The sequence below is a fragment of the Manacus candei genome, unplaced genomic scaffold, assembly GCF_025592945.1.
Source record: "Manacus candei isolate 608988 ecotype Guabito, Panama unplaced genomic scaffold, ASM2559294v1 h1tg000017l, whole genome shotgun sequence".
Classification (NCBI taxonomy): domain Eukaryota; kingdom Metazoa; phylum Chordata; class Aves; order Passeriformes; family Pipridae; genus Manacus; species Manacus candei.
The window spans coordinates 2153001-2180024 of NW_026138065.1; the positions used below are offsets into that span (position 1 = coordinate 2153001).

Sequence of the window (27024 nt, forward strand, 5' to 3'; positions counted from 1 at the left end):
ATGGACAATATGGATTTCAACTCCCTTAAGGCCACAGTTGAAGAGGATGCATGTTTTCTACCACCTGACTAATACAAGGAATAGTGGCCATATGAGATGTACACATCAAAAATATTTTGTTCAATTAATGGAAATACCCATCAATCGTGATGTGCAGTCTACCTGCTGATCTGCATATGCCATTTGGCTGTCAATGATACTCATTATCTTTGTGAAAATGATGAATAACCTTTACCTCCTCAGGAAATTACTGAAAATGAAAGCCAGACAAAAATGTGCTGAACCTGAAGAGATCTATTCTAGCTGAAGCAAGTACAAAATGGGACGTATCCTTCTCATAGCCCAGGATTTTTGGGTAACCATTTTAGTGCTTATGGCCAGGCAGGCAGCAGTACATCTCGGTGGCAGGTCATCACTTCACCCAGACAGAAGCCTGTGTACCACAGTCATCCACACATAAATCCTTTTCCCTGCTCTCTTACTGCTCCTCACACCCAAGTGTAAACAAATACAGAGGCCATACGCATATAGCATTTTGGGATGCAGATGTCTATCAGTGTCTTAGTTAAACCTGCCAGACCTTTTCATTTGTGACTCAATTCTCTCAGCTTTGTAACAACCCCCAGGGTGTGTATTAACCCCCCCTTATTACATTTGGTGTCTACACTAAGATATCAGACAAACCATTCCTCTTTTAATTGACGTGTTTGCTGCACCTTGGAGTACATTTCTTGCTTGTAACAGGTAAAAAGCTCTAGGGCGAGTTCATTATTGTAACTCTGCTCTCATGAGACCCCACCTGGAGTACTGCATACAGTTCTGGTGTCCCAAACATAAGGAGGACATGGAACTGTTGAAGCAAGTCCACAGGAGGGCCATAAAGTTGATAAGAGGACTGAAGCACTTCTGCCACAAAGACAGGCTGAGAAAGTTGGGGTTATTCAGCCTGGAGAAGGTTGTGTGGAGACTCCATAGCAACCTTCCAGTACCTGAAGGGGGCCTACAGGGAAGCTGGAGAGAGACTCTTCATCTAGAACTATAGTGGTAGGACAAGGAGTTATCAGTTAAAAATTGAACAGGGAAATTAGGTTAGATATTATAAAAAATTTCTTACTGTGAGGGTGGTGAGATACTGGAACAGGTTGTGGATGCCCCAACACTGGCAGCGTTCAAAGCCAGGTTGGATAAAGCCTTGAGCAACCCAGTCTAGTGGGAGGTGTCCCTGCACATGGCAGGGAGGGCTGGGATGAAATGATCTTTAAAGTCCATTCCAACCCTTAACATTCTATGATTCTATTAACATACTCATCAACGTAACAGGTCAAACTGACTAGACAAAGAAAACGCTGACCTCATTTAGGAACTAATTAGGTTGTTTTTTTTCCTTCTCCCCTCACGTTAAGTGCCGTCAATATTATGGAAAACACCACAGCACCCGCCCACCCTTGGGCCACGCCTCCGAGGCCGCCTCAGGCCGGGAACGGCCCGTCGTCCCTTAGCGCTCACCCCCCGACCCTGGGGGGGCACTGCCTGCCCCGGGGTTTAGTAATCTTCTGCTCCGGAGTTTGGGGCTGGGGCGATGCCTGGGTGTGGGGCGGGGCCGGGCCAGGCCGGGGGCGGAGCGGGGGCGGTGCAGCGCCGGGCGGGGGCGAGGGCGGAGCGCGGCCCCGCCATGTCCAGGCACGTGTTTCTCACAGGACCCCCAGGTAACGGGGGCGGGAGGAGCCCCGGCAGCGGGGCAGGGGGAGGCGGTGCGCTCGCACGGCCTGCTCTGGGGCACGGCGCGGCCCAGCCCGGCCCGGCCCGACCTGGCTTAGCTTGGTTTAGCCTGGCCGGGCCCGTCTCGGCCTCGGCCGCCGCCCTGTACGGTGCCGGCGGGGCTGTGGGGCACTTGAAGCCGGGTAAAGGCACCTGCTGCCGGGCCCCGCCGCCGGCCCGCACTCCCAGGTGCCCCGGGAGCGCCTCCAGCTCCAGCGGGGCTCGGCAGCTGCCTCCAGGGACCCCCGGCGTGTGGGCCCGGAGCTGCTGCGCTCCCCCTGTGCTGGGGTCAGAGCTGTTCCTAAAACGCTCATTAGTTTGTTCCTAATGAAAGGCAGTGTTATCTCTCCATCCAGTCCCCTATGTTACGTACTTCTCCAGGCACTACTAATTTGTCCCTGGCTCCAGCCCTGCAGTTCGGTGTTGGGGAAAAAACCTACCTCCCGGACAACTAATCCTGTTTCGATGTAAACTGCATCCATGAATAATTTCTGAGAGCTCGTGTTTTCTGTAACTTAATTGTAGTGATTTAGCACTTCCAACCTAAGTGACGTGCAGATATAGGTAATAATTGATATCCCAGATGGACAGGCTTTGACTGAAGCACTGCAGTAGTTCATCAAGGTAGAGGAATCAGATTATTGTGGAGGCAGAGTGGGGTATAGTATGAGGGTTGACCTATATGGTTGAGAAAGAAATTAACCAGTTATTATGATTGCAAACGTTTCTTTTGCAGTGTGGGAGTAAAGCAGTGGACCTAATTCTCCTTTCTGTGAACCTCTTGTAGATGCCTGTCTTGCCTGCAATTAATTTAAAATGCTGCTGCTAAGCTGAGATAGGAATACATTCTACCCCCTTCATTCTGTCTTTCCATCCACTTGAATGAAGGCAGCCCTCTGGGAGACTCAGGGGTTAGGCCTGCTTAGGCCTTGTCTCTTGTCATTTATCTGAAATTGAATGTACTGTTTTGATTAGCTAAATGTATAACTTCAAGCTTTCTTAAACTTAGTTTGAATCATTCTAGCTTTCTTCGGCAATTTACTGAATGAAGGTAACCAAATTAGAGATAGCAAATCCACTTAGCCAAATTAGTATAAATTCGCTTATAGAGACAAGGCCTTGGAAAGATGTTAGATACTGAGGGTGCCACATTTGTTATTTTATTGTTGTTCAACTGCCAGAAAGCCCTTTTCTTCAGTTTTGAAAAGTTTGTTTAAGAGTTTGGCTAGATGCCCTTGAAGGCACAGTGTATTTTGTCATTGATACTGACTGTTAGGAAAAAGGAGAAATTTGGTGTGTGCATGTTGAAATGATTTCTTTTGGCATCTTTAGGCATCTCACATTTGGTCTGTGTTCTTGGTCTCTGGGAATTAATTCTGCAGGACTGTTTTCTATCTACGGATTTTTTTAGAGCAGTGATTAAAAATGAAGTGATAGCATTAAATTTTGTGAGAGGTGATAAAGATGAATTTAAAAGGAGATTGTCAAGGGATGGAAAGGAGAAGAAGTTGCTCCCTTGGGGGACGTGAAAGGATGCCTGGGGCATGACCAGTGTTTACACTGTAAAAGGTATATCAGAATGTGCAAGGAGACATCAGGTGGTGAGGATTTTAAGGACCTGTCTTAGGGTAAGAAAATGGATTAAAGGGAAGGGTACCAGGATAATTCATGTAAAAGGAACTTCAAGAGATGTAACAGAGGGTCAGCTATGAGGCCAGACCAGGTTGCTCAAGGCCATATCCAGTCATGTCTTGAAAACCTCAAAGAACATGAAGACTGCATGGCCTCTACAGGCAACCTGTTTCAGGCTTCATTGGCCTCACAATAAAAAAGCTTTTCCCTATGTCTAGTCAAAATGTCTCTTGATTCAGTTACCAGAAGATTTTTTCTATTGTTGGGTATACTTTTTGCCATGTAGGACCTGGTATCTCACGGGCATCGAGTGCTTCTGATTTCTAGGACATCAGCGAAGGTAGTGTGTTCTTTGCGCCAGTTAGGCTTCTGTTAATAGCCGTCTGCTTTGACCTTTTGATCTAAAAAGGGGGTAAACTTAGCTCTGTTCTTAAAAAGGAGTGAATATCAGTGGTAGAAAGGGAGATTCATCAGTCAGTTTTCCAGCAAGCTTGAATATCAGTTGTGTAACAGTATGGCTCTCATGTATTTACCTGTCTTGGGGTAAGTTTTGTGGCCTGCCTGTGTGCTATCTAAGCTATTTCAGTGGTAGCCTGGGATATTTTTACCATTCTGTTGTGAACTTCTTAAATGCTAATAAAACTTTACCGTTTCAGTACAGGATGAACTTTAAAAGGTGCTTCTGTTCTTTCCTACCATTTAAAAAAAAATAATTTGCAAACTTCAAAAGTAATCAGTGTTCCTGCCGAACTGAATCATTACTGTGGTGTTTAAAAATGGGCTTTTAGTGCAGAAGAAGATTAATGCTCTGTGCTTTTTTTCTTCTTTATTTTTAGGAGTTGGAAAGACTACTTTGATCCAGAAAGTCACTCAAGCTCTAAAATCCTCAGGCATTCCCATTGATGGATTTTACACAGAGGAAGTTAGAGAAGGTGGCAGGAGAACAGGATTTGATGTTGTCACTTTGTCTGGAAACCGAGGACCTTTATCTAGAGTCAGGTACTGAGATTTTAATAACTGTAAGCGGCTTATTGTTTTATGTGTCTGCTTCATCCATCAGCATGTTAAATGCTCTTCCAGAAGGTGATTTCCAGCACACATATGGCTTTCATGGTCAGGTTCATTGTTTAGTTTTTGTTCCTGGCTGATACCTATACTGTATATGCAGGCAGTGTCTCTGTTGCATACTGAAATATTGAAAATGTGCTGGGGGGATGTTCTCTCTTACTGCCCATTTTACACCAGATAAAGAGTAAGCACTGACGAGCCTTTTATTATGAGGCCAAGTCTCTTTGGAATACAGTTAGTAGCTTATTGTAGGCAGGGAGGAAGTTTTTTGTGTTTCCACCGGCTAATTTTTGGAGACAGAGGTAGAAAATAAAGAGGGAAATTGCCTATAACATTGTTTTAAAGAACCATTGACTGGCCCTCAAAACTCACATGTGAATTTTAAGAAAAAGGGTTTCAGAGCCACACTAAGAGAGGGGCCTCTGAAGTGCAGAGGAGCTCACAGTCTCTCCTGATTCTCTAACCTTAGATTTTCCCACTTTGAGCAAAACTTAGTCCAGGTCCACGTGTGACCTTAGCACCTCACTCAGACAGAGCTGATCTGACTAAATAATTTACATTCTGCTAATAACAGAGCTTCACCTAGGATAGTGTGGTGCAGCACACGCAAACTGAGTATTTTTCTGGGATTGTTTTAGGGTTTCACAGCCTATACTGAGATTTGGGCTACTGCTGTGATGCTGTCTGTAGTGTCACATTACCAAATTCAAAGATCTGAACTGCAGACATGAGTTTTGATTTCAGTGTAAATATACCTGCTGACTTTTAGATGCCATTGTCCTTCCATACACTGTTCAAACTTGAGCTTGCATAGTTGTGAAGGTAGCTTATGGTATAAATATCATCTAAAAGCAAGCTATCTGCAATATGACTTAATCATGGTTTGCAGAGTTTATTTCCCATCCTTTCTTAGAAGAATTGAGGGCATTTGATTTATTTGAATAAATTCCCATAAAGCCACTTGAAATGACTGCAGTGAATTCTCACTAAACTCAGTACTGAGAAGGAATTTTGTGTCTCTTTTTCAACTTCAGTTCTAATTCTACTTCAAGATGTGAATACCGGGTTGGACAGTATGTTGTAGACCTTGTTTCCTTTGAGGGGTTGGTTCTACCTATGCTAAGAAATGTGAGTATTCTATGAAAGCTGCTGAAAAATATGTGTTTTATGATGATCAGTGTTACTGGAAGGCCCTTCTACAGCACTAGTTTTTGATATTAATAAATGACCTGTTTCTTGGGTTTTGCTGATTCTGATTGACTTGGGATGAGGAATCTGGAGGGAGAAGTCTGGCTTGTTCTCTTGTCATTACTGTGGTTTTGCAGAGATTGCAGTCTCTTCTTTTTCTTGATCTGATGTCATCCTGTGGTCAAGACCTCCTTGGCCTGAAGAGGCAGCTAGTAGAAAGTTTCTTCCTATGCCACTGTCTTACATATTGGAAAGCAAACAAAATGTACTAACAACTTAACATGGAGAATTGAGTCAGTGGGTGCAAGAAAAAGGCTTTTGCTGCTGCTCTTCTTTAGAGCCCTTTTCCCCCACTTCCTCTGATTTTCATCTTCTTCCAGTAGAAGCATTTGTTTCTTAAATCCGGTGGGTATTTTTGATTACCACTGTATCAGTACCTACAGACTTATAATAAGCAGCCTCATTATTTGGGATTTAGCCTGCTGCACAAGGAGTGCTCTGACTGTGACAAGACTTTCCACACAGTCTTTTTCCTATCCTTCTGCTAATATTCTGTTACTGCCTTTTTCCTTCTCTTTCCTCTCTCACTCCAACCTTTCACCTCTCTAAAATTAAACAAGAACAGATCTGATTTTGGCAATAACATCACAAACAGTGTGCAGCAGCTGCTGAACTGTACTACTAAAAAAATCCTATTGTGATTTTTCTACTCTGCCAAAGCTCAAGGGGACAAGGAAGAAGGGACTTTTTTGATGAACTTAGAACAAAAAACCACAGAAGTGCAAGGAGCAAAAATAAGATTGACGATCTGATTCTTGGTTTTGTCAAGGAACATTAAAGTCTGACAGTAGGGAAACAAAGATGTTGGGGCAAGGGAGAAAGGAAATATTAATAAAATGGAACTATTTTTATATGTTTAATTTTGCTGCAACTGTATTTATGATGTTAGTAAGTACTAAGATAGTTTAATATAAATACTTCATGTAGCCAGTACTGCATTTGGAATCCTTTCACTACCGAATTAATATGAAGTCCAGGAGAGATCTTCCTAGAAAATTGTTAGCAGTGTTGAATTTTTCAGTTTCTTATATAGCTTACTGCAAGTACAAGAAGGTGAAGAGAAGAACTGGGGCCAGCAGAGTTACATAGTGCATGATCCTGTGCTCACCGAAAGCACTGTTTGTCAGTTTTGTAGGAATGTGGTCATGCATGTAGGTGGCCCAAAGTGGAAGAGGAGAGTGAGGAAGATCACAGAACTGAAACAAGAAGAGACAAATGAAGAATGAGGTCAGGAGAGTCATAGGTATGGTCTGGTTTGATCAGAGAGCAGCATGAAATGGGCACATGCCCAATTAGTCTTGACGGCAGCTCTTACGGCTTTATTCACTCCAGTGAGAATGGGGTAGATCCTGCAATGGAAGATCTCTCTGGTTCTGCAAACTTTAGCAGGCAGGACTGATAAAGTTTTTTCAGTTTCTTTCAGAGCAAAGTGCTGTGTTTCTCGGTGTGTGACCTAGTGTCTGGTATTGGCTTTTTGGCTCACTGATCTATGAAAGGATTTTAGATAAAACAGCTACTCAGTAGGGACTCAGCTTGAAAAGATTTATACATTTTATACAGTTCTTTTACTTTCCCAGAAGCAAACACTTTGCCTTCACAAGGGAGAATGCCTCTATTTTTTTTAGGTTCTGTGTAATATGGCTTGTTTTGGTACATATTAACGGATCTGTAGTGATGTTTTGAATTTAGCTGGGTTCCTCCTTGCTTCTGTAAATAATGGAGCACACTTCTGAGTTACTTTTACAAAACAGGGTAGGCATTGCACTTGTTTTTCTGTTGAAAAGTTCCTCAGCTTTAGGAGCTGCTTTTTCCTCAGTAGCAGTCACCCATCTTTTTTTGCAGACATCACTGCTGCTTGCACCAGCCTGCAGCACGGTACTGTTTGGCACAGTATTCACTTCATGAAAAAAGCAAACAAACCACAAATGTGGTTAATTGTTAGTATGAGTCTCTCCTACAATCCAGGAGGGTGGCTAGGACTATAGAATAAGATAGATCTCAACAAAGAAATGGAAAAGAAGCGACTGTTCTGATGTGGGAAGGACTTGCAATGGCTTGGTTGTTATCCAGGTAACTTTGAAGAAAGCCAGTTGTTCTGAGAGAAGTGCTCCTCCTTCAACCCAACTGAAAGAGAAAAAAATGCCAAATCTAGAGTTAATGGAAGTGTATTTTTTAAATACTTGTTTTATGTAACTGTTGATCTATTCTGTCTATTCTAAATGCATAATTTGATGGGAAGAATAGAGTTTTTAAAAATTGGTGACCCTCAGAATGATTGAGAGCTGCTAGTAGGCAAAGTATAGTTCTTAATTGTCAAATAGCTTGTATGGGAACATTGTGAGAATTCTGCTTTGAAGGAAATCTGATATTATGGATATTTCCTATAGCAGGTGGTATTTACACTGTACATATATTTTCATCCTTCCAAAAATCTGTCCTGAAATAAAAATAGTAGATTTCCAAGTCTGTCATTTGCCAGCAGTAGCTTTGACTCTTCCACTTTCCCCAGTATTACAATTGAATTTATTTATTTAGGAGGTATTTCTTTTATCAGCATAGAAATTATTTCTGTTGCTTTTTCTGAATTCTGTTTTACTTACAGTTTCTTGATGCATTTTTCCACAGGTAAACCACGGCAGTGATACAGAGAGAAGAATTTGTGTCATTGATGAGATTGGTAAAATGGAGCTCTTCAGCCAGGCTTTTATTCAAGCTGTTCGTCAAACGCTGGCTGGCTCAGGGACTGTGGTGCTTGGAACTATTCCAATACCTAAGGGAAAGCCACTGGATCTTGTTGAAGAAATAAGAAGTAGGAAAGATGTTAAAGTGTTCAATGTGAGTAATATTTAATATCCTTCAAGAGCCTTCTGTTCTAGGTTACTGTTTTGTATTTGGCTCTGTTTAAAAACTGTTGCTGCCAATTGATTGCTGTGGGTAGCTTGTATGAAATAAGCTTTTTAGTTTCCATTTTATTCTTAATGGGCAGGTGCTCACATTATTAAAAAAAAAAATCCCATTTGGCACTTGATGTAGCAGGCTCACACAGCTGGCTTTGCTTGTGAGGGGCTGCAGAAGTAATGATATAGTTGTGTTAAAAGGTTTTCTTGCTGTAGTATTATTGCTGCATAAGTATTCATTATTCCTCAGAGTTAAATCTTTTAAAGTACAGTCAGATTTTTAAGCTCTTTTTTTTTTTCCCAGACTGACTTGCAGAAGTATTACCAGTAATTGTATTCATAAAAAAAATAAAAAAAGGCAGCAGTGGAGTTTGCAGAAATGATTTATAGAAGAGAGACACTTGTAAATGGAGTATACTTTCTCTGGAGTCAGTGAACCAATTTTGGAATTCATTATGTTATTTTTACAGACATAATTTTCAGAACACTAGGGCCTCAAAGTGCATTTCTGATCAGGTACAGGGAAGGTCTCAAAAGCTTACCACAAGTTTTTGTTCATAGGAATACATGCATGAGGTTTCCTTAACATCTCTAAGTGTCCTGGATACTTCACAAAATCAAGCTAAATGCATCCCTCACTCCTTTGACGTATGTTTCCTCTTCAAAGTTAGGTTAAAAAAGCTGCAGTGCTCAGAGAAGTTCCTCAACTTTCTTTTAGTTGGGGATCCCATCATCATCTTCAGTTTCTGTTTTTACATTAAATACCAGTTTAATTAAGTGCTAAAGCAATTGTAGGAGCAACTTGGAGAGGCTATTCCTTTTCTTTAATAAGCATTCAACTCCTGCTGTTCCTTTCAGAGATGAAGCCCCAGGTTTTCTACTACCAACCTGATGAATGTTCATTGTCAGGCTATTGAACAGAGATGCACATGAAGATGAGCTCAGTTGGTTAAAGCACAGCACTAGTAATGCCAAGGTTGTGGGTTTGATCCCCACAGGGGCCATTTACTTACCAGTTGGACTTGATGATCCTCGTGGATCCCTTCCAGCTTGGAATATTCTGTGATTCTGTGATATGAATATGAATTTTGTATGACTTGCTGTACAGTGGTAGGACTGGGGAATAGAGAGTGGAGAAGCCTTACTGAAAGCAACAGTCAATGCTTAGGCTGCAGTCACAGCAGGAGAGTAGTGTGTGCATTTTGTACTCTCGGGAGGAAACAGAGTGCTAGAAAATAGCATTTGGCTTTTCAAGGAAGCTTTTGAGGCTCCTGTTGTCTCTTTTTATCAGGTGGTGTTCCAAGGGCGTGTGCTACTCAACACCGGCTTTTTAGCTGTGTCAGTGTTCTGACACATCCTTCTCCCAAGTACTGACTGCAGCCAGAAAAAGTATTTCTGTAAATTTCAACAGAGCAGTGTTTTCTCTAGCTAAAAAATTTTTACTAAAAAAGTGACCCATCCTGTTTATGCTGCTGAGATTAGGACATGCAGGTTTCTTTGATTAAATAGAGTTCTCTGGTGAATCCGTTAGCCAAAAGCATGGATGTGAAATGTGTAACAGACTGCAGTCATTCCCCATGACACAGACCTGCTATGCTGAAGTCTTGTGCAGGAGAGCATCTGTCTCTCTTGCTCCAGTGACACACTATATGCTTTTTCCCAACTGGTTAAAACATGTGCATGACCAGGAACAGAACTGGCCTGTGGGGAGTCAGAAATGTTAGTAGCTGAAGTGAATGTTGAATCACCAGCTCACATATTCTTCGAGGACTGTGGCATGGGGAGAACCTGGATTGTCCAAACAGTTCATGGTCAGTAAGTTCTTACTAACTGTTATGGTGCCTGGAAGTATACAGAAGTAGGAGACTACCTTCCAAAAATATGCTGGCTGCTTCATCACTTAAAATGGAGATTGGCTGCGTTCAAGTAGCTCAGCAAAGTTTTTTCATCCTTCTCTTAGTGTCACAAGGACAGTTCTGATGTTTGATGCCAAGAGCACAGAGACAGCTGTTTGGGGTTTTACAGTCCCTTCTGTCTTGAAAGCTTATTTTGTTGGTGAATGGGCCCAGATGCCCTAAAAACAGTTGAACATTTGTTCTCAAATGTTTAATTTATTATGTTTAAGGCACTTAACGATAGGAGCTCTGATATTTAACACATTTCTTTCCATTGTTGCCCAATTCCATTTTGCTGAAAACTAAACTTTACAGTGAAACTACAGAGGCTCTTTTTGCACTGCATGTGTCTGTGTAGTTTTGCAGACATGGTGTCATGAATAGGATCAGGTTATCCTTAGCAGCTGGCAGATACTAATTTTCTCCCATTTTCCCCATCTAGTAATTTTGCCTCCGTGAAACCCATTAGTGAAGTTTGGTTGCATATGCCTATTAAGAAAGAAAATAGCTGAATGGATGAGACAAAAAGGTTCCATTTGAACAGATTGTAGATGAACAGTTTCCTTCACAGTACTTTTAACAGAGGAAGAGGCTTTTGTCCTCTGCAGTTGCATGCTTGCAGTCTAGGTGGTAATTTCCTCCACCTTACCTAAATGCTTAGTATAAGCAGCATCTACAGGTTTTTTTAACTCCCTGTCTAAAATTGTACCCATCTGTTTGTACATTCAGTACAGATACTGGGAGATTTGTTCTCTCTGGGAAAGCTGCCTGCACAGAATGTCTCCAGATCTTAAGAGGAGACTTATATCTATAAAGCAGCGTTTGTAAAACAGTTGTGAAAATTTCCCAGTGCTTGGCACTGTCTCTCTGCTACTCTCACTGGACTTCTGGCATATAGGTATGGAAAAGGGATAGATAAAATGTAGTATCGTTTTTGTTGGCTGTGAGAGAGTGGGAAGAGTATTAAATGTGCAGAAGGTCCTTTGAAAGTCAGGATATCAGTACACTTGCTGTGAGATTTAGAGTTTGGCTCATATGTGCTGTTTATTGTTTACTTTGGGGTCTCTCAATAGCCTTACTGAAGAGCATTCTTTGTTATCTTGCTCTCTTTGTTATTGTGAGGTTTTTTGTTTATCTTAGAACAGGCTTGGAATGATTCTCAGTAAAACCAGTGACATTTTCAGGCAGATCTTCCCTTTCATTACTCCCCCCCTCCTTTTTTTTTTAATGCCACTTATTCATTAGTCCCATGTTGATCTGCTGTCTTGAATTCAAGTGGGGTAGGTGAGACCATTGTCTGTAGCTTTTACAGACAACACAGCTTTTACTGTGTTGGTTTCCAGCATTTGGATAGGATGTCTGTGACTGTAAATAGTGGAAGGCTCCTAGGGTCAAATTCTTGAGGTAAGGTTGTCACCTATTGAATAATAATAATAACAATATTTCCTCTTGTTCAGTATTGACTGTAGTACTAGGAGGGATACAAACTCTTGTGCTCACATCTTAAATGCAGATAACAGGGAGTGCAGTGAAAACCTTGCTGGTAGAGAGTTTTATGCTGTGCACAGTGTTATGTGTCTCCTTTCTTGTCAAACAGCTTTTCTCCAACTTTATAGGAATGTCATTACTCTTTTTTTGGGGTTAATCTGTCTTTGTCTGATTTTTTCCTCTCTGCAGAGGTCTGAACACTGGGAAAAATTTCTTAGACTTTTTAAAAATGAGGCTTTTGCTGATGCTTCGCAATTGCTTCTTAACCCTTTACCACCCCAGTCATCTCTCAGGTTTTGTTTGAGTTAGTAATGCATGGCACTGTGGGTCACTGGGCTCTGGATCAGGACCTGGTCTGTCAAGAAGGGCTAATTTACACACCCAGAGCCCCCCCCAGCTCTGTGCCTCCAGGAGCTGAGCTTCCTGGCAAGCACAAGCATTTGGTTGGCAGTTTACAGTAATCTGTATGTGCTGGAAAGCAAAAAGACAGGGCACTGGACTACATGGATTTTCACATATGCTGGTCTTAAAGCCCAGCATTCATGGACTGGTCAACCGAGGCTGTTTCTCAGCATGCTACAGAAGACCCCAGCTTTCTCAAGTACTCTTATTTCTTTTTGGAGGTGTTTCTATCTTGCAGTACTAAGGTTTCTCAGAGTGCAGAGTTATGCTTCTAAGCCTGTTTTAAATTTTTTTTTCTCTGCAGATGTTTTTGGCTGGGTCTGTCATCTTAATAAATACAACCCTTGCAAGTAACAAAGGCGTAAGAACACTTTATAGTAGGAAAGTTAAATTTGGTGGTTGAAAACGATTCTAGTAATGACAAAAGTACACGCTGGTTCTTTGAGTGATTCTTGTTAGTTATTCAAGCCCTGAATAATACTGCAAAATGCCATGGATAATTAAATCAAAAAGATCATTGAATATTCAATTATGTATGTTTGTGGGTTTAGTATATTGTGTTCTCAGTAGCAGAAGAAGGCAGGTGTTTGACAGTCAACATTCCTGCACTGAAAAAGAAACGCATTTGAATTTCTCCTTTGATTGTTTTTGAAGTAAACACTGGTATAGAGGCTATTCATCAAATTACATCAGTTTTAATTTCTCTTTCTCTAGGTTAGTAAGGAAAACAGAAACAGCATTTTGCAAGATATCTTGGCAGCTGTGGAATCCTGCAGAAAATGAAGACCTTTTCTTTCCTGTAAACACTAAAGCTTTTATTTCAACAAAACATTTTGCGGATGTTTCAGAGTCTGTCTTTCCTGCTTTAGGCCCTGGAGGCTTTACTGGAGCCTTCAGGGTAGCAAGGTAAAGCTGGTAATAATCTAAAATGTGAAAATGAGATAGCGGGATTTGTGTTTATTTAGTTCACCAAATTAAAAAAATTGAACAGAGTTGTAGCTAACCTCCAGTTCTAATCTGGGTGTTTGGAAGTGAGGTGGTCTAACTCTGATCTAGGTCACCTCATGTAAAAACAATTAACTCCAAAATGTGTTTGAGCTTGCTCTGAAGTACAGAGAGCACTTCAGTGTCTGGAACTTAGCCCTGGTGTAACAGAACAGAACCTGTCCCAAATCTATCTGTGTTCTGCCTGGCTTATGTAGAAATGTCTTTGCTGTTGGCAACCCAGTTTATGTGCATCCAAGTGTGTTTCAGCATGGGTGCTGACAAATCATGAAGTAGAAGGAATAAGCTGATGATCTCTCTCCCTCTACTTCCAGACACCCTTCCCTGCAGTTGCAGTATAAGAAGGGTTAACTAAAGTTTCAAGAAAATTTCCTGCAGTCCCAAGTGACATTTACAGAATTCCACTTTGGGTGTAAAAATAACCAACTCTAACCTCTCCTGCATGGCCCAGACAACAGTTGCTAAGAGGCTGCATTTTGATTTTATTTTCAGTTTTCTGATGGTAATCCTGTCCCACACCCCTTGTAAAATTATATATATGAAACTTCAAGTCTGTGAAGTTCAGTCAAATATTGACGTGTTTTTCATGCAGAGCTTGTTTAATCAGGATTGACTTAATATTGCACTTATCTGTATTTGTTTTACAATCTGTTATGTTTATTGATACTTCTTATTTGTTTGGGTTTTTTTCCTTATTCAGTTCTGTTCATGCTTAATGGTGAAATAAGAAGTGTTTGAGAGTATTAAACAATGTGTTTCCCTATGAGGTGTGCAAATGTGTTCAGGAAAAGTGCTACCACTTAATCAGTTTTGCATGCTGTGAAAACAGAATTCCCTCCCAGGTGCACACTGTTCATTGTACAATTTATTGTCATCTCTGGTTGTAGAAAGTTGTTAAGAATTCAGTTGTTGCTTAACTTTTTTCTGTTCAGTTTAGTAACTTTTAAAATCAGCAAACTATTCAAAGCCATTTTCAAATATAATTTTATTTATTAATTTCTGTAGAACTGACACCCACAGTTGTACAGGGCTGGATGGGGACAGGCATTTTTACCAGGTGTCCTGCAAACAGCCGGGAGCATGGAAGGAATGTCCTTTCTCTTTCCTGTGTTCAGAACAAGGGGGTCTGGTACAAACATTGCCCCTCCCCACATAGTAGGAGGTACATGCAATGTTATAGGATGCCATGGCCTCATTCCCTTCTGCCCAAATCCGTTTGGATGGCAATATTATTTTCATCATATTTGGGAAAAAGAAAATTCCTCTTAGGGTCCCACTCCTTTGAGAATGTACAGCTCCTGGCTGCTTTTTGCAAAATAAGGTTGTGCCCTGGAGATATCGCTAATCCTTTAATTACTTCAGGCATCTTACTCAGACAAAACACCTTTTTAGAGGTGAAGGACTTGGGACCAGTGTAAACCTTTTCAGGGCTCTATGCCATAGATTTTTGAGCAGAAACCTTAAGTATTGGATGTCCTCCTGTTTCAATGTCAAGTCTCTTAAGCTGTAAAATATGCTGCAAAAGAACAGTTCAATGATTAAATAAATACCCAAAGTCTAGCAAGGTTTTAGTGGGATTGCTGTTAAGTCTTAAATGAGGATTGACCTTAAAGCTAAGTAAAGTGGAGAGATTTCACACTTCTCTGTTAGAGGCTGGGGAGGGAAGTTCCTTTAGGAATGATGGCAGAATTGAGTTTTCCAAATTCCAGCTCAGCCAGTCTTGTTGGGAGATGACTTAAAGTGGTATTTGTTCCCCATAAAAATAGATATATTGCCTTGCATATAATGGTATGGTGCCTACTGTAGTCTCATCATATAATAGAGTGGGAAAAAACCCCAAACAATTATAACAACAGGTTTGGGAAACCTGACCAGTACTTTTAAGCCGTTGTCTCATGGTACAAGGAAGACCTTTTGTAGTGAGGCAAGATGGCACTGGAAAATGCAGGTGGATTTTTTTCTTCACTGGAACTGTGAGTGAAGTATCAGCCCTTTTAAACCAAAGCACGTTTGCTACTGACATCAGTGTCTCTTGTTTTCTGCCACCTATCTCAAGATTGGTGAGTCTTTAATTTGGTGTTCGAGTTTTTTGGTTTTTTTTCCAAGTCTATTTTCTCTCTGAACTAGAGTGCTTTTCAAGAGAAATAAAGAGAAATTTTGTAGTCTCTGTTCAGCAGGAGATTGTAGATGACCTTAACACTCATGTCTGGCCTTTAAATGTGAGGCACTCCTGAAGATATGATTTGCCTCTTTCAAATATACTTTGAGTGACTGAGGAAGTAGTACTTCCAACTGAACATAAGTTTTTATGACAACCTATGTTTACTTTAGAGGTAAAAATTTATTGTCTGGTCTTGCACTAGTAAAATATTTGGAAGGCCTTGAGAGCACTGTAACAGCAAACAGAGCATTCACAATTTCCCTGATGGGCCAATTTTACTAATAGCAGACATTTGGTGAAAAGAACCTCTGATGTACCAGCTAGATTCCAGATGACAACATTAGTGCACCTGCAGGTTTTAATTGGTGCAAAAAAGGGGAGAATGTGAGGTACCAATTACTCTCTCAAAGCCCGAGAATCAAGGATGTTTTTGGCAAGGAGGCTTCTAATTCCAGCATAAAATTGCACACAGCATGGAATAAACAGGGCCTGCATTATTTATCATGCATTAGGCAATTTTTGACTTGTAAAACTTTGAGAAGCTGAGAGAGGGGAGTCTTTGACACTGGACCCACTGCAAAGTTAATTATAAGTGATATGTCTGTGTTGCAGATTTAAGGATGTACAAGCACAGTGAAACATGGTAATTAAATACCAGCTCCCAATTCTGGGAGTAATCTAAATATGGCAGTAATTGGGTAGTTGAAAAGAATGCATTGATGAGAAGATGATTATTACATGCTAGAAAATCTCCCTGGTAATTTTAATCTTCTAAAATGAGCTGCACAAAATTCAACTAATCTTTAACTTATATTCTCCAGCATGAGAAGAGCCTGGTGGGCTGGAGACAAATGCAGATGACATTTCTTGCCTTATTCTAATAAACAGTTTTTATAAAAAGCTGTGAATGACATCACAGAGAGCCCTAAGAACTTAACAGTGTAAGAATGTCATTCATAGATATTGAGAGTATCTGGTCATCATGTCAAGGGGAAAAGACTCACACTGATAAGTCCTTTTTGTTGAGATTTGTCTTAAATGCCAAGATTTTCTGCCTGTGGGAATGAGGTGAGACTTTGCAACGAGAACTTCAGTTCCTCAGAGAGAAGTTTGCATGACAAAATGGAGGGAACAGCCAGGACCTCTGGCTTTTATTTTTGGATGAACAGGAATGAACTTTGTAGACTATGGCCCTCACTGGTTCCTGCTTGCTTGCTGTGGTGGTGAACAGCTGGGCTGAAGGCCAGGTGGAGCTTGCTGGTTTACCCGGTGGATGTGAACAGTTCAGCAGGCTGTGGCTGGCTTTGGTAAAAAGTTACTGAAAATCTTTCTACCAGATCTTCAGGCTATGTTTCACCATTAGGAGTGTAGCACCTGGCTTTTACTGTAGGATGTAAACAAGAACCTGTTAGGGAATGGAAAGTTTAGGAAAAAAAATTGGGAGGGAGGTAAGTATCCCATGTTTAGTGCAAGGGCTGAAGTACTGTGTTTCTACTTGTTTTACCATATGCTCATTATCCTCCTTCCTGTAACCTGCTGTATTGTCAGTGTTCCTCTCTGGTTGGGAGGGCCCTGCTGAGCTAGTGTGGATAAAATAATTCCCAGTGTTTTTTTTCAACAGTGGTGATGTTATCTGAGGTTAAACTGGGGGGAGGCAGATAATCCACAACAGCATTTGGTACATGCAGTTCTTTCACAGAAATGTCAGAAGGGATGAAGAGATGGAGGTCTTGAGTACTTGATTTCCTCAAAGGATGCATTCAGCTTGCTAACGAGATGGGAATGTCACCGTTTTCACGTTGTAGAAACAAGAATGTTCTGGGCTGGCTGAATGAACTAAGTGGCCTCTGCACCTCTGGAAAAATCAAGCATAGCACCTGACTCAGAAAACCCTGATGGACCACCTTAGAAAAGGTACTTATGTGTTGGTGGTTGCCCTCCTTCCTGCATCCCAGCTGTAGTAAGAGATCAGCCCTGCAGGCAAAGTGTTAAGCCTGAGCAACTTCAGGGCCAAAGTTTTAACAGTGTTTGGTATTGCAAAACCCATCAGCAGTGTTGAAGATAACATAAAAGCAGTGAAAGTTACCTTTGCTTTTCATTCAGAGGCCAAAACTTACCAACAAGTGGGGTCCTGAGGTGTCACAGTTGCCTCCGTTCTTGCAACTCTGAGGCACCTGGAGTGTGAAGTTAAGTATCAAGCTGCTTAGGTCTTTCAGGAGTAAAGATATGACTCAAAACCTTTATGTGTATGTAGGCATTGGTGCTGAGAACACCATTCCTATGGACTCGGTGCCTTTTGGTGCCATGCAACAGCTGTTCGGAGCAGCTCACTGTTGAAATTAGGTCTTGTGTACAGGTTAGGTTCCTATTTGTTAGCTTTGTGTTCATCAGAGCCTTACATGCATTTTCTGTCACGTGCACAGTAACTGGGTGTATCTCTACCTCGTGCAAAAATGAAGGAGGCCTAATATATGTTTAATCAATACAGCCTCATACCTAGTTGCAGGTTTTATTTCTAACCATCATGTCTGATTATTCAGTAGGATTGGCTCATATTTATAACCACTGCATATAGCAGTAGTCTTATTAATATAAGAGCAGACTGTCTCCAAAAATACGGAGAAATGCAATGTGGGAAAGTTGTGCTCATTTTAATTTTTTTTTTCTGTCTTTGCTATGCTTGTTAGCAGTCACTCTTGGGTTTTTTCAACCCACTAAGCTACAATAACAACTTTAATGCAAAATAAAAACTCTGTAGGACATGGCTACAAAATTTTTGAATCTTGACTCCTCCTTTGCCCTGCTTGCACACTGTGCCTCAACAAATGAGTTGGAACCTGCCTTTTCTGGCAGCCACCCTGTGCAGCAGGAGGCTGGACTTCATGGCACACTGCTGTCCCCAAGGAGCTGTGCTCCAGGGGCTGATGGCTTGAACTAAGTCAGGAACTGTGAGGCAGCAGCATTATTTTAGGATGCAGTACCAGAGACCATGGCGATGGTAGTCTTGCAGAAGTTGTGGTGCAGGGGGAAAGGTGGTGTCACTGGGCCTCAATCCATGCTAAGCAGATACAGTGGCTTGCTATTGAAAGGATTTCTGCACCCATTTCCTGATCTGGTTTAGTATGCTTGAGTTGGATACACAGACTAGTTTAGGTTGATTGGGACTAATGGAATTACTTATTTTTGATGGAAATTAATTCAGATTTAAAGATGTGAAAATTGGAAGCCTAAGTGAGGCTAAGTGAATATGGGAGAGTTCTTACTGCTTTCCACAGCCCCCTGTTTGTCCTGCCTCCATGCAGGAAGACAAAGCTGTGATGGTTTGTCCTGTGGACTACCATGCAAAAGCTCCCAAGGCAGAAATGGGGCTGGTGGCTGTTAGTAAGACCCTCCACAACATCCAGCCTTCATTTGTAATGAAGCACTTAATGAACAGGGTGGTGGGACAAGAGTCACGATCTGCCAGAAGTGGTCAGAAGGGAGCAGCTGAATTCAATTTCCTCTTCCACATCACATCTGGATGCTAGAGGAGACAGTAGTAGGGCCTGAACTGCACTGATGACCATGTGTCTCAGAGGGCTGTACATGACTACTCTGCTTTTGCTCTTGTGAACAGGGGCAGAATTTTTCCTAGGTTCTGTTGACCTTTATAAATAATCAATTCATCAAGATCTGAAGTGAAATAAAAGCTACAGATTTCTTAATTTTGTAAGGCAGAAAGCGAGTGTAAACAATTCCAAATGGAAAAGAAGACCCAAAAACTGCTGTCACACAAAACATACTTGAATCATTTTATTTTCACTCGGTGTTATTTAGTTCTACTACTCAGATCTCAAGTGTGGCACAGTAGGAAGATCAGAATGCAACTGAGTATTGCCTAACAGTAATGAGACTTAGCTACAGCATCTCTTGTTAAGTCGTTCTTGTTAATTGGGACAAGACAGCCTGGCTGCACGTCATCGTGTTGAGATTTAGAAACAATCTATGGTAGTTACAGTAAAGAGGAACAGCAAGACACTGATAGCTGCAATTTTTTTTAATTAAAAAAAAAACGGGAACACACCCGTGTGTGTTTAGACTCTGTAGTAGAGTAAGGATTTGTTGCAGCGTTTTGCCTTCCAAAGTAGTCATGCATTCCTGTAAATCAGTGTTTCTCAAACCCTGTGAAAGTGTGGCCTTCCTTTTTGCATCATCTGTCTTTATGGCCCTATAAAATTGGCAGCAGCTCAGTTTCTATGGGGCAGGGAAATGAGAAGGTTCTGTAATTACTGACTACAAGTGTTTATGGACACTGAGCTGTGTCCAGCAATTAAAGGCATTTAACTGTTCCCTTCCTAACACAAACACTTTCAGACAATAATTACAGCCTGCTTTGCACTTTCCTGTCCTCCTCAAGGATTCCCCTGGGCCCTTTTACAACTCCTAAGGGTACTGTTGCTTGGAATTTGAGAAACACTGCTATAAATCAAACAGGAACACGAGATAATACCTAATTTATGCAAAGCTGCTTTGCAAATAAGGTGCACCATATGCTTTGAAGACTTTCCATGCACTGGATACTTTCTTTTCTTACACTTGACTTTTGTTAATCTGTGTAGCATGGCTCGTTCACACAGTATTTCAGTATGGCTGCATGCAGTATATATGTCTGTGATGCTATGTTGCTATTCAGCGTTAGCACCTGCATAACATGTTAAAGAAAAATAAGAGACTTGCTGTTGGAAAAAAAAAATCAGATTTAGCTCTAATGTTACAGCACATTGTACTGTCCTTTTCTGTGTTCCTTGCTTCTGTTCATAGTTGCCTTTTGCTATATGTTACATATCAAATTTCAGTTAGTTTGCATGCAATCAGCTGTTTAGTTATGGCAGGAAAGAGATGTCTTGTGTGCTTTTCACTGAGTTGTATTAATATTTCCTACTGTATTCATTTGTGATTCTAACCGTTCCAGGGGAAGGAACATTAAACAGGTTGTATTCATTGTTCTAGGATTTACAAGAACCTGAGATGAAGTGGCACTGTGTGTTTTTTAGGATATCTTCCAACCCTACCCATGCGAAGGCCATTAGCTGAAGAGCATCTGCCCTGTAGTATTCTTGTGTAGAAGTTAGAAAAATAAACATTTGAAGGTTGCTTATTACATTTGAAAGAACCTAAACCCGTGTGCAGCTTCCTGACCTAACTCTGTCTTTATTTAATCCTAAGAAGCGCATGGCCCTTCTGCTAGGAGTGCTCCTTACTGCTCCTCAGACAGGCTTTGCTGAGAAGCAGTGTCTTCCAGGGCCATATCTTCTTGGCTGGCCCTTCTGCACTCCAGGTTCCGACTCATGAATGCGGCATGGACTGGACCTGCCTCTCGCTGTGGTCTGGGTTCTGCAGCATCGGTTGCTTCACAGGTCTCAGCGTGTTGCTGGGAAGAAAGAAAGAAAAAATCAACTAGTTTAGGAAATTTCTAAGTAACACTTCAGCTATTTTTTGAAGTGACAGGTGAAAAAAAAGTTAAAAATTGATGTAGGAATGTCATTCTGTGAAACTCCATGGGATTCTTAACATGCATTATTCACAAGGGACTTCTGAAGAGGTACTTGTCACACTTTGTGTAACGCATAAATTTGGAAGGAAAAGCAGACCAGGAGCTAGAGGTTTAGTACCACAGATGTACGTGTATAGAGAGCTGTAAAATAATTTGGATTGAAAAGGACTTCTGGAGGTCATTCAGTCCAAACTGCTGCTCCAAGCAGGGCTGACTTCTAAGTTGTTAAATTGGGTTGCTCTGGGGCTTGCTTTATACACCAAATTTTAAATCCAACTTACAAAGAAACCTTTTCATCAAAACTTGAATGCAATTATCAGTCTGAAAACGTTAAGCACAGTGCCACCCTACTGTAAGGACTCCATTGGTATAAAAGCATTCCAGAACTGTGCTGTGCTAACATTTAAATAAAACACTTCCTCATTACTGCTTTGAATCAAACAGGCACCTGGACTCTGAGCAGTTACTCTGGGCAGGATTCACCTCATCTAAATTTAGCCATGTAACCTTAGTGTGTCATTTAGGCTGCCAATGGTTGGCAGAGAGAGATGAGTCTCCCAGGGGAAAATTTGTTCCTAATAGCTCTTAAGGATGAAGTGGATTGGCCTCTCCAGTGAATACAGAAGCCTCAACAACAATGTACTGAGACTTCGTTCCCAAATTTTAGATGGCTTAAAGTAAGATAAGGTGAATGCTACAATTAATACTTAGTATTGCAGACTTGGCTGAGTTCTTGCAAATTAGGCCATAAACTCGAGAGCCAGAATTATGCCTTGTCATTTGATATGTTCAGCTGCATGTACAGAAATACTATTAATGCTTATTACAGTAACAAAGCAGGATTGGACCCAGATGAGTGATGTTAGTCAACTCCTGCAGACGTTCATGGAAAAACTCGAGGGAACTGTACCATACATGGTATTTTTGGGTTGAGAGCAAAGTACACACAGGCTAAGGAGCTTTTTTCACTTGAGGTTTGGAGAATTATTTGGAAACTAGGGAAGTTATACACAGTTCTTAATGACAGTAACAGAAAAGTGAGTTGGACTTGGATATCCACAGTCTTCCCTTTTATCAGTTTGGTTTTCATTTTGATAGGCCAAATGTGAGTGTCTAATTGTGTTGTCTAGTCACAGTCGCCCTTCATTCTCTAGCTCATCTTCTCATGTTTCTGCTCTCTGGTGCTCAGGTCAAATTTTCAAAGTTCAGGACAGCAACTGATGTCAGCCAAATTTAAATGAATATACTTACATAGACAGTAAAAGGATAATACTACTATGTGCACTGAATTTTCCAGGGAAGATGGGAATCGAACTGGGAGCCTACTGGGAAGAAGTCTGGAAGTTCTTTGTGTGTACTGTTTAATCACAGGGCATGCAGGTTTCCTTTGGTAAATAGTTCCTACAGAATTCCTTTCAGCGACAAGGTTTCAGGTCCTGGATTGAATTTCTGGTCAGAACAAGTGTTGTGTTCAGGGGGAACTGTTGTTTTTCCTACAAATAATTTTAATTCCTGCATAAGCAGGAAAGGAAGGAGCTATTTAGTGTGCTTATGACGGTACTCAGCACTTGGGCTGCAGAACATGGAGATTTAAATCCCTGGTTTGAGTGAAAGAAAGGGACTTTGCCGAAGTTTGCAATTTCAGGTGTGTGAGTAACAGCCAACCTGTCATTTACTTACAAATACGCTCACTCTCATATACACACTAATATTAAACAGTCTCATTTTCATTGTGATGCTGCAAAATCCAAAACAAATACCAAAATCCTGGCATTGTTTTGGAAAAAAATATTTTCTGAAGGAAGAAACCAAATAGTGGTGAGGACAGTTGAAGAACAGGATGGCAGAGCAGTACAGGAGCTCACGCTTAGGGCCGCTGTTTTGGCTTCAGCCTTACCCGAGCTGCCTGACTTGCTGCTCTAGCAGAAGGACCCATGGCAATATTCATACTGCTGGATGACTGGGTGTCACTGGTGTTACCTCCATCTGCAGCTGAGAGCCCAGAAATCACCAAAGCACTTGAAAAACTTCTCTTGCCGAACAGCAGGCTGAGAGTTGAGCTGGTGGAAGAGGCCAGACTGGACCTGAGCATTGCTGCTGCTCGGTCCTGCACAGTCAGCTGGCCAGCAACAGGAACAGCAGGGGACTGGGAAAACACAGATGTTGCTGAATTGTGGAATGACAGCTGACTACTAGAAAGCCTTTGGGCAATTTCGTGAGCAGATGTAGATGTTTGGATGAAAGGCTGGCGGCTTTCTACAATTGGTCCAGAGTGACTTGAAGCTGGGGGCCTTTGGTTTAAAGCAGTGTGTGCCTGGACGGACTGACTCCTGGGTTTTCTCCTGCCTGTAAAAGAAAGATTAATATAGTTAAGTAAGGGGCATTCTGATGAACTCCATGCTATTGACAGTGACCCATGTGTACATATTACCACTAGTTTACCACCATAAGAATCTCAAGAATAACAGGAGTAACATACTGCCAAATCTATGAATCTTTGTGTTTTCCACTACAGGGGTTCAGAGTTTTGGTCAGAATAGCCCTAGTGGTTCTGTACTGCGTCAAAAGAGAGGGAAATAAGACTCCAGGGAAAGTACTCTAATGACAGGCTCACACCTATTCTGCCACATACATTTTAATAAGCTCAGTGAATGATTATGCATAGCTTTGCTGTAGCTGCTCCCTTTTGACAACCACACTAATGCTGAATATCTACCTTAAATGGCTTGGTGTAATTAAATGCAACAATAAAACCAAAAAATTAAAACAATGCCACATTAAAAAGAACTATTCCTGCATATGGGGAGAGAGAATTTGAGAATTCAACCAAGTGGAAGAATACAGCATTCAAGCCATAAGACAGTTTTTAAGACTCTATCTGAGTTCCAAGAGAGATATTTACAGTACACCACAGATTGAAAAGACATGAATGCTTCTAGTTAGGGTAGACTATTGGAGGTCTGAATGAGACCCACATAAGACTTGTCCCATTCTGTGAAGCATCTCAGTGCAACCACTACTGGATAGAGAGTAGATTAGCTATGCTATTCTGACACGCCTAGACAAATTCTTCCTGTGCATATACATCCCCATAGTTAACATTTATATCGACACCTTATGTCATTCAGGCAAACGATTTCTGCATTTCTTATGCTAGCATATTTAAATAGCCATAGAATGAAAAATAATAAAATACTGGCCAGTGAACCCACCAGATACCTGCCTGTACCCAGGCGTTCTGCAAATGGCAGGCAGTGGGCTGGCATGTGCCACAGGCCCCAGAAGAGTTTACTGTTTCTGCAGACAGGCTCTAACCCAGGCTTACACAGCAAATACCCCGTCACATGAGTGCCTGCTTGGCATTTTGCTTTCCAGAAAACTCCAAACATTAACACAAGCTGGCATTTTGGTTTCCTAGCTATAGTTGTGGGGTAGGGAGTTGATGCCAGAAGATCTGTTGAGAGCCATCAACACAGAAACAAGTTTTTCTGGCAGGCATTTCCAGGCTGTTGGGAATATTTTTTTTTTGCTTTGGTTTTCCCCAATACTTGAACTCCTCCAAACACTGAATTTTTGCTGGCATAAAGGAATATAAATCTCACACCATCTTCAGCAGTCACATGACTGCTGAATTCGTACAGGTTCAGCAATGCAGAATTTCATATCCAAGCTATTTACAGCATGTAGCTGAAATACGCTGCTTTACTTCCACAGACCTCCTTTCCAGAGGCTGGTATCATTATCCCCATTTTTCAGATGCTGAAGCAAAGAGAATTTAGGTAACTTGGCATGGAGTCAGATAAGCAGAGCTGGGCTACCCATAACTGGAGCTCTTTAGCTGGACTAAAACCTAGTTGGTTTGGCAAGTATTGAACACTTTCATACCTCATTTACAATGTATCTTTAGTTCTACTTTTATACTACAACCAATAAAATAGTAATTTTCCTAAGATGGCATGGAAAGCAGCGTTCTCTGTAATAAGAGCCCCAAGATCTCTGCTTGAGAGCGAAAGGACAGATGGACATGGCTCTTGGAAGTGCCTGGACAATGCTTTCAGGCACATGATGTGATTCTTGGGGTGGTCCTGTGCAGAGCCAGCAGCTGGACTTTGATAGTCCTTGTGGATCACTTCCAACTCCAGATATTCTATGATCCTATGGCTCCTGGGTACCACATTGCCAGTGTCCTCTGCCCTTCACCTGTGATCAACAGGGGGGCCGTGCACTGTGATGGGGGTCTGGCCTGGCTGCCATGCTGGCAGCTGGTCTCTGCAGGGATTCAGGTTCTTCAAACCCTGGGGTTTGGTTTAAGTGCTTTGGTTTCTACATCTGAAGGTTATTTTAATATGTTACATTTTTAAATAAAAAGAACAGACTGGAATTAAGAACAGAGGGGCTGCGGTGTGTTAGTTTGTGCAGGGGCTAACATGGCCCAACATCTGTTTGTGATTTAAACTGCCAAGCTGACCCCTCTCCAAAAGTATTCTATATTCATCCCAAAGGCAGTGGTTACAGCATTGGACAGGAGACCACCCGCATCTACACATAAATAACCCTGTCCCTGAAAACACTTAGGAAAAACAAAGGCTGTTTTACAAACTGCATCATGAAATAAAGACACTTTGGGGGAGAACCCCACACATTTCCAGTGCTCCTGATTTTGGTCGCACTTTTATAAAGGGCTTTCATTGCATATTGCAGACTCAGTGGCACCGGGCTGCAAAACAAAATATGAAATATGAAAAAATTAGATGCACTTGATTCATAGATTATGAGTCTAGAAGGAATTGCTGTGATCATCTAGTCTGCTCTCCTATATAGCATGGGCCACAGAACTTCCTGGAATTAATTCCTGTGTGGTATTATTAATTACTAGTGTGATTTTTAAAAATGCATCCAGTATCTCCAGTCATGGAGAATTCACCTTAATCCTTAGTCACTTGTTTCACTGTTTATTTATTCTCTCAGTATTAAAAATGTGCTCTTGATCTCAAATCTGAATTTGTTTAGCTTTGTTATATCCAAGTCTGCTAAAATCGATGGTCTTTAGTCACCTTTCATTCCCCAGGTAAGTACTTACTTACAGACTATGATCAAGGCATCTCTTACAATACCAATTGTTTGAAAGCAATGAATCTTTCACTACAGGACTTATTTCCCAGATCTTTGATCATTTTTTGGCTCTTCTTTGAAGTGCTTCCAAACTAAAAATGTCATTCCTAAATTAGGGCACTGGAACTGTGTGAGGTAGCCCAACACTGTCCTGGACAAAAGTCAGACTGACAGACATGCACTATGCAGATCACCCTAGTCATTCTGGTTTTTAACAGGCATAGCATAAGTTCTTTTCCAGTGCTCTGGTATTGCCTTAGTGTCCTGATGCTTATTGAAGATCGAATACACTTTGCTTTTCAACCAGCTCTCTTAAAAACGTTCTTGAATTAGTCACTTGGATTTGCTCAATTAAGCTTTGATAGCCACTATTTCATGTTCTTTGTAGCTGTTAGGATGGATGGAATTGTTTAATGATCAGATCATAGAAACAAATTATCTGCATTTTTCCCAATATAAACCAGAATTTTTTTTTTCATTTCTACAGATTGGCAACTCTACTTTTCTATAGTGACAGATCAAGACCTCTCTTAGGATTTCTTTTGCTTCTTAATACTCTTTAAAAATAAACAGCCACAAACTCACTTTAATCTTTTTGTCCCTAATGGTCCTAGCCAAAACCAACTTCCTTCATTCTCTGTAACCAGTATCTCAGGATTGAATATGGATTTGCATTTGCTATTTTCCACTTCCTTTCATAATGTTGTGCGTTTTGTCATTTTACCCAAAACCAGGTTGCTTTTCTTAACCAAGTGTGACTTTCTCTCTTGATAGTGGTTTTCTGGGCACCCAATATGTTATTTTAGACAACTCACAATTAACTTA

At 41.2% G+C, this 27024-nt stretch overlaps 2 protein-coding genes across 4 annotated transcripts in view; one reads left to right on the plus strand and one right to left on the minus strand.

Moving 5' to 3' along the window:
- The first annotated feature begins 1603 nt into the window (after nucleotides 1–1603).
- On the plus strand, nucleotides 1604–20844 carry NTPCR (nucleoside-triphosphatase, cancer-related). 3 transcript variants are annotated; one of them, XR_007903936.1, is made up of 6 exons: nucleotides 1604–1706; nucleotides 4227–4389; nucleotides 5493–5586; nucleotides 8332–8541; nucleotides 13103–13294; nucleotides 20544–20844. XR_007903936.1 is itself a non-coding variant. In XM_051783478.1 (5 exons), the coding sequence occupies exons 1-5, from the start codon at nucleotides 1673–1675 to the stop codon at nucleotides 13169–13171; spliced, it is 570 nt and encodes a 189-aa protein (XP_051639438.1). In that variant the 5' UTR covers nucleotides 1604–1672; the 3' UTR covers nucleotides 13172–15569. The 3 variants fall into 3 exon arrangements, 1 of the variants encoding a protein (XP_051639438.1); XR_007903935.1 differs by lacking the exon at nucleotides 20544–20844 and adding an exon at nucleotides 17360–18312; XM_051783478.1 differs by lacking the exon at nucleotides 20544–20844 and having other exon boundaries at nucleotides 13103–15569.
- The window catches only part of PCNX2 (pecanex 2), a 156177-nt gene continuing 148317 nt past the window's right edge, over nucleotides 19165–27024 (minus strand). The window contains exons 33-34 of the mRNA XM_051783458.1: nucleotides 22985–23433; nucleotides 19165–20964 (exon numbers count right to left, since the gene is read on the minus strand). Of these exons, the coding sequence (XP_051639418.1) occupies nucleotides 20791–20964; nucleotides 22985–23433 (623 nt within the window). The 3' untranslated portion in view covers nucleotides 19165–20790. The remainder of the gene's footprint in view (nucleotides 20965–22984; nucleotides 23434–27024) is intronic.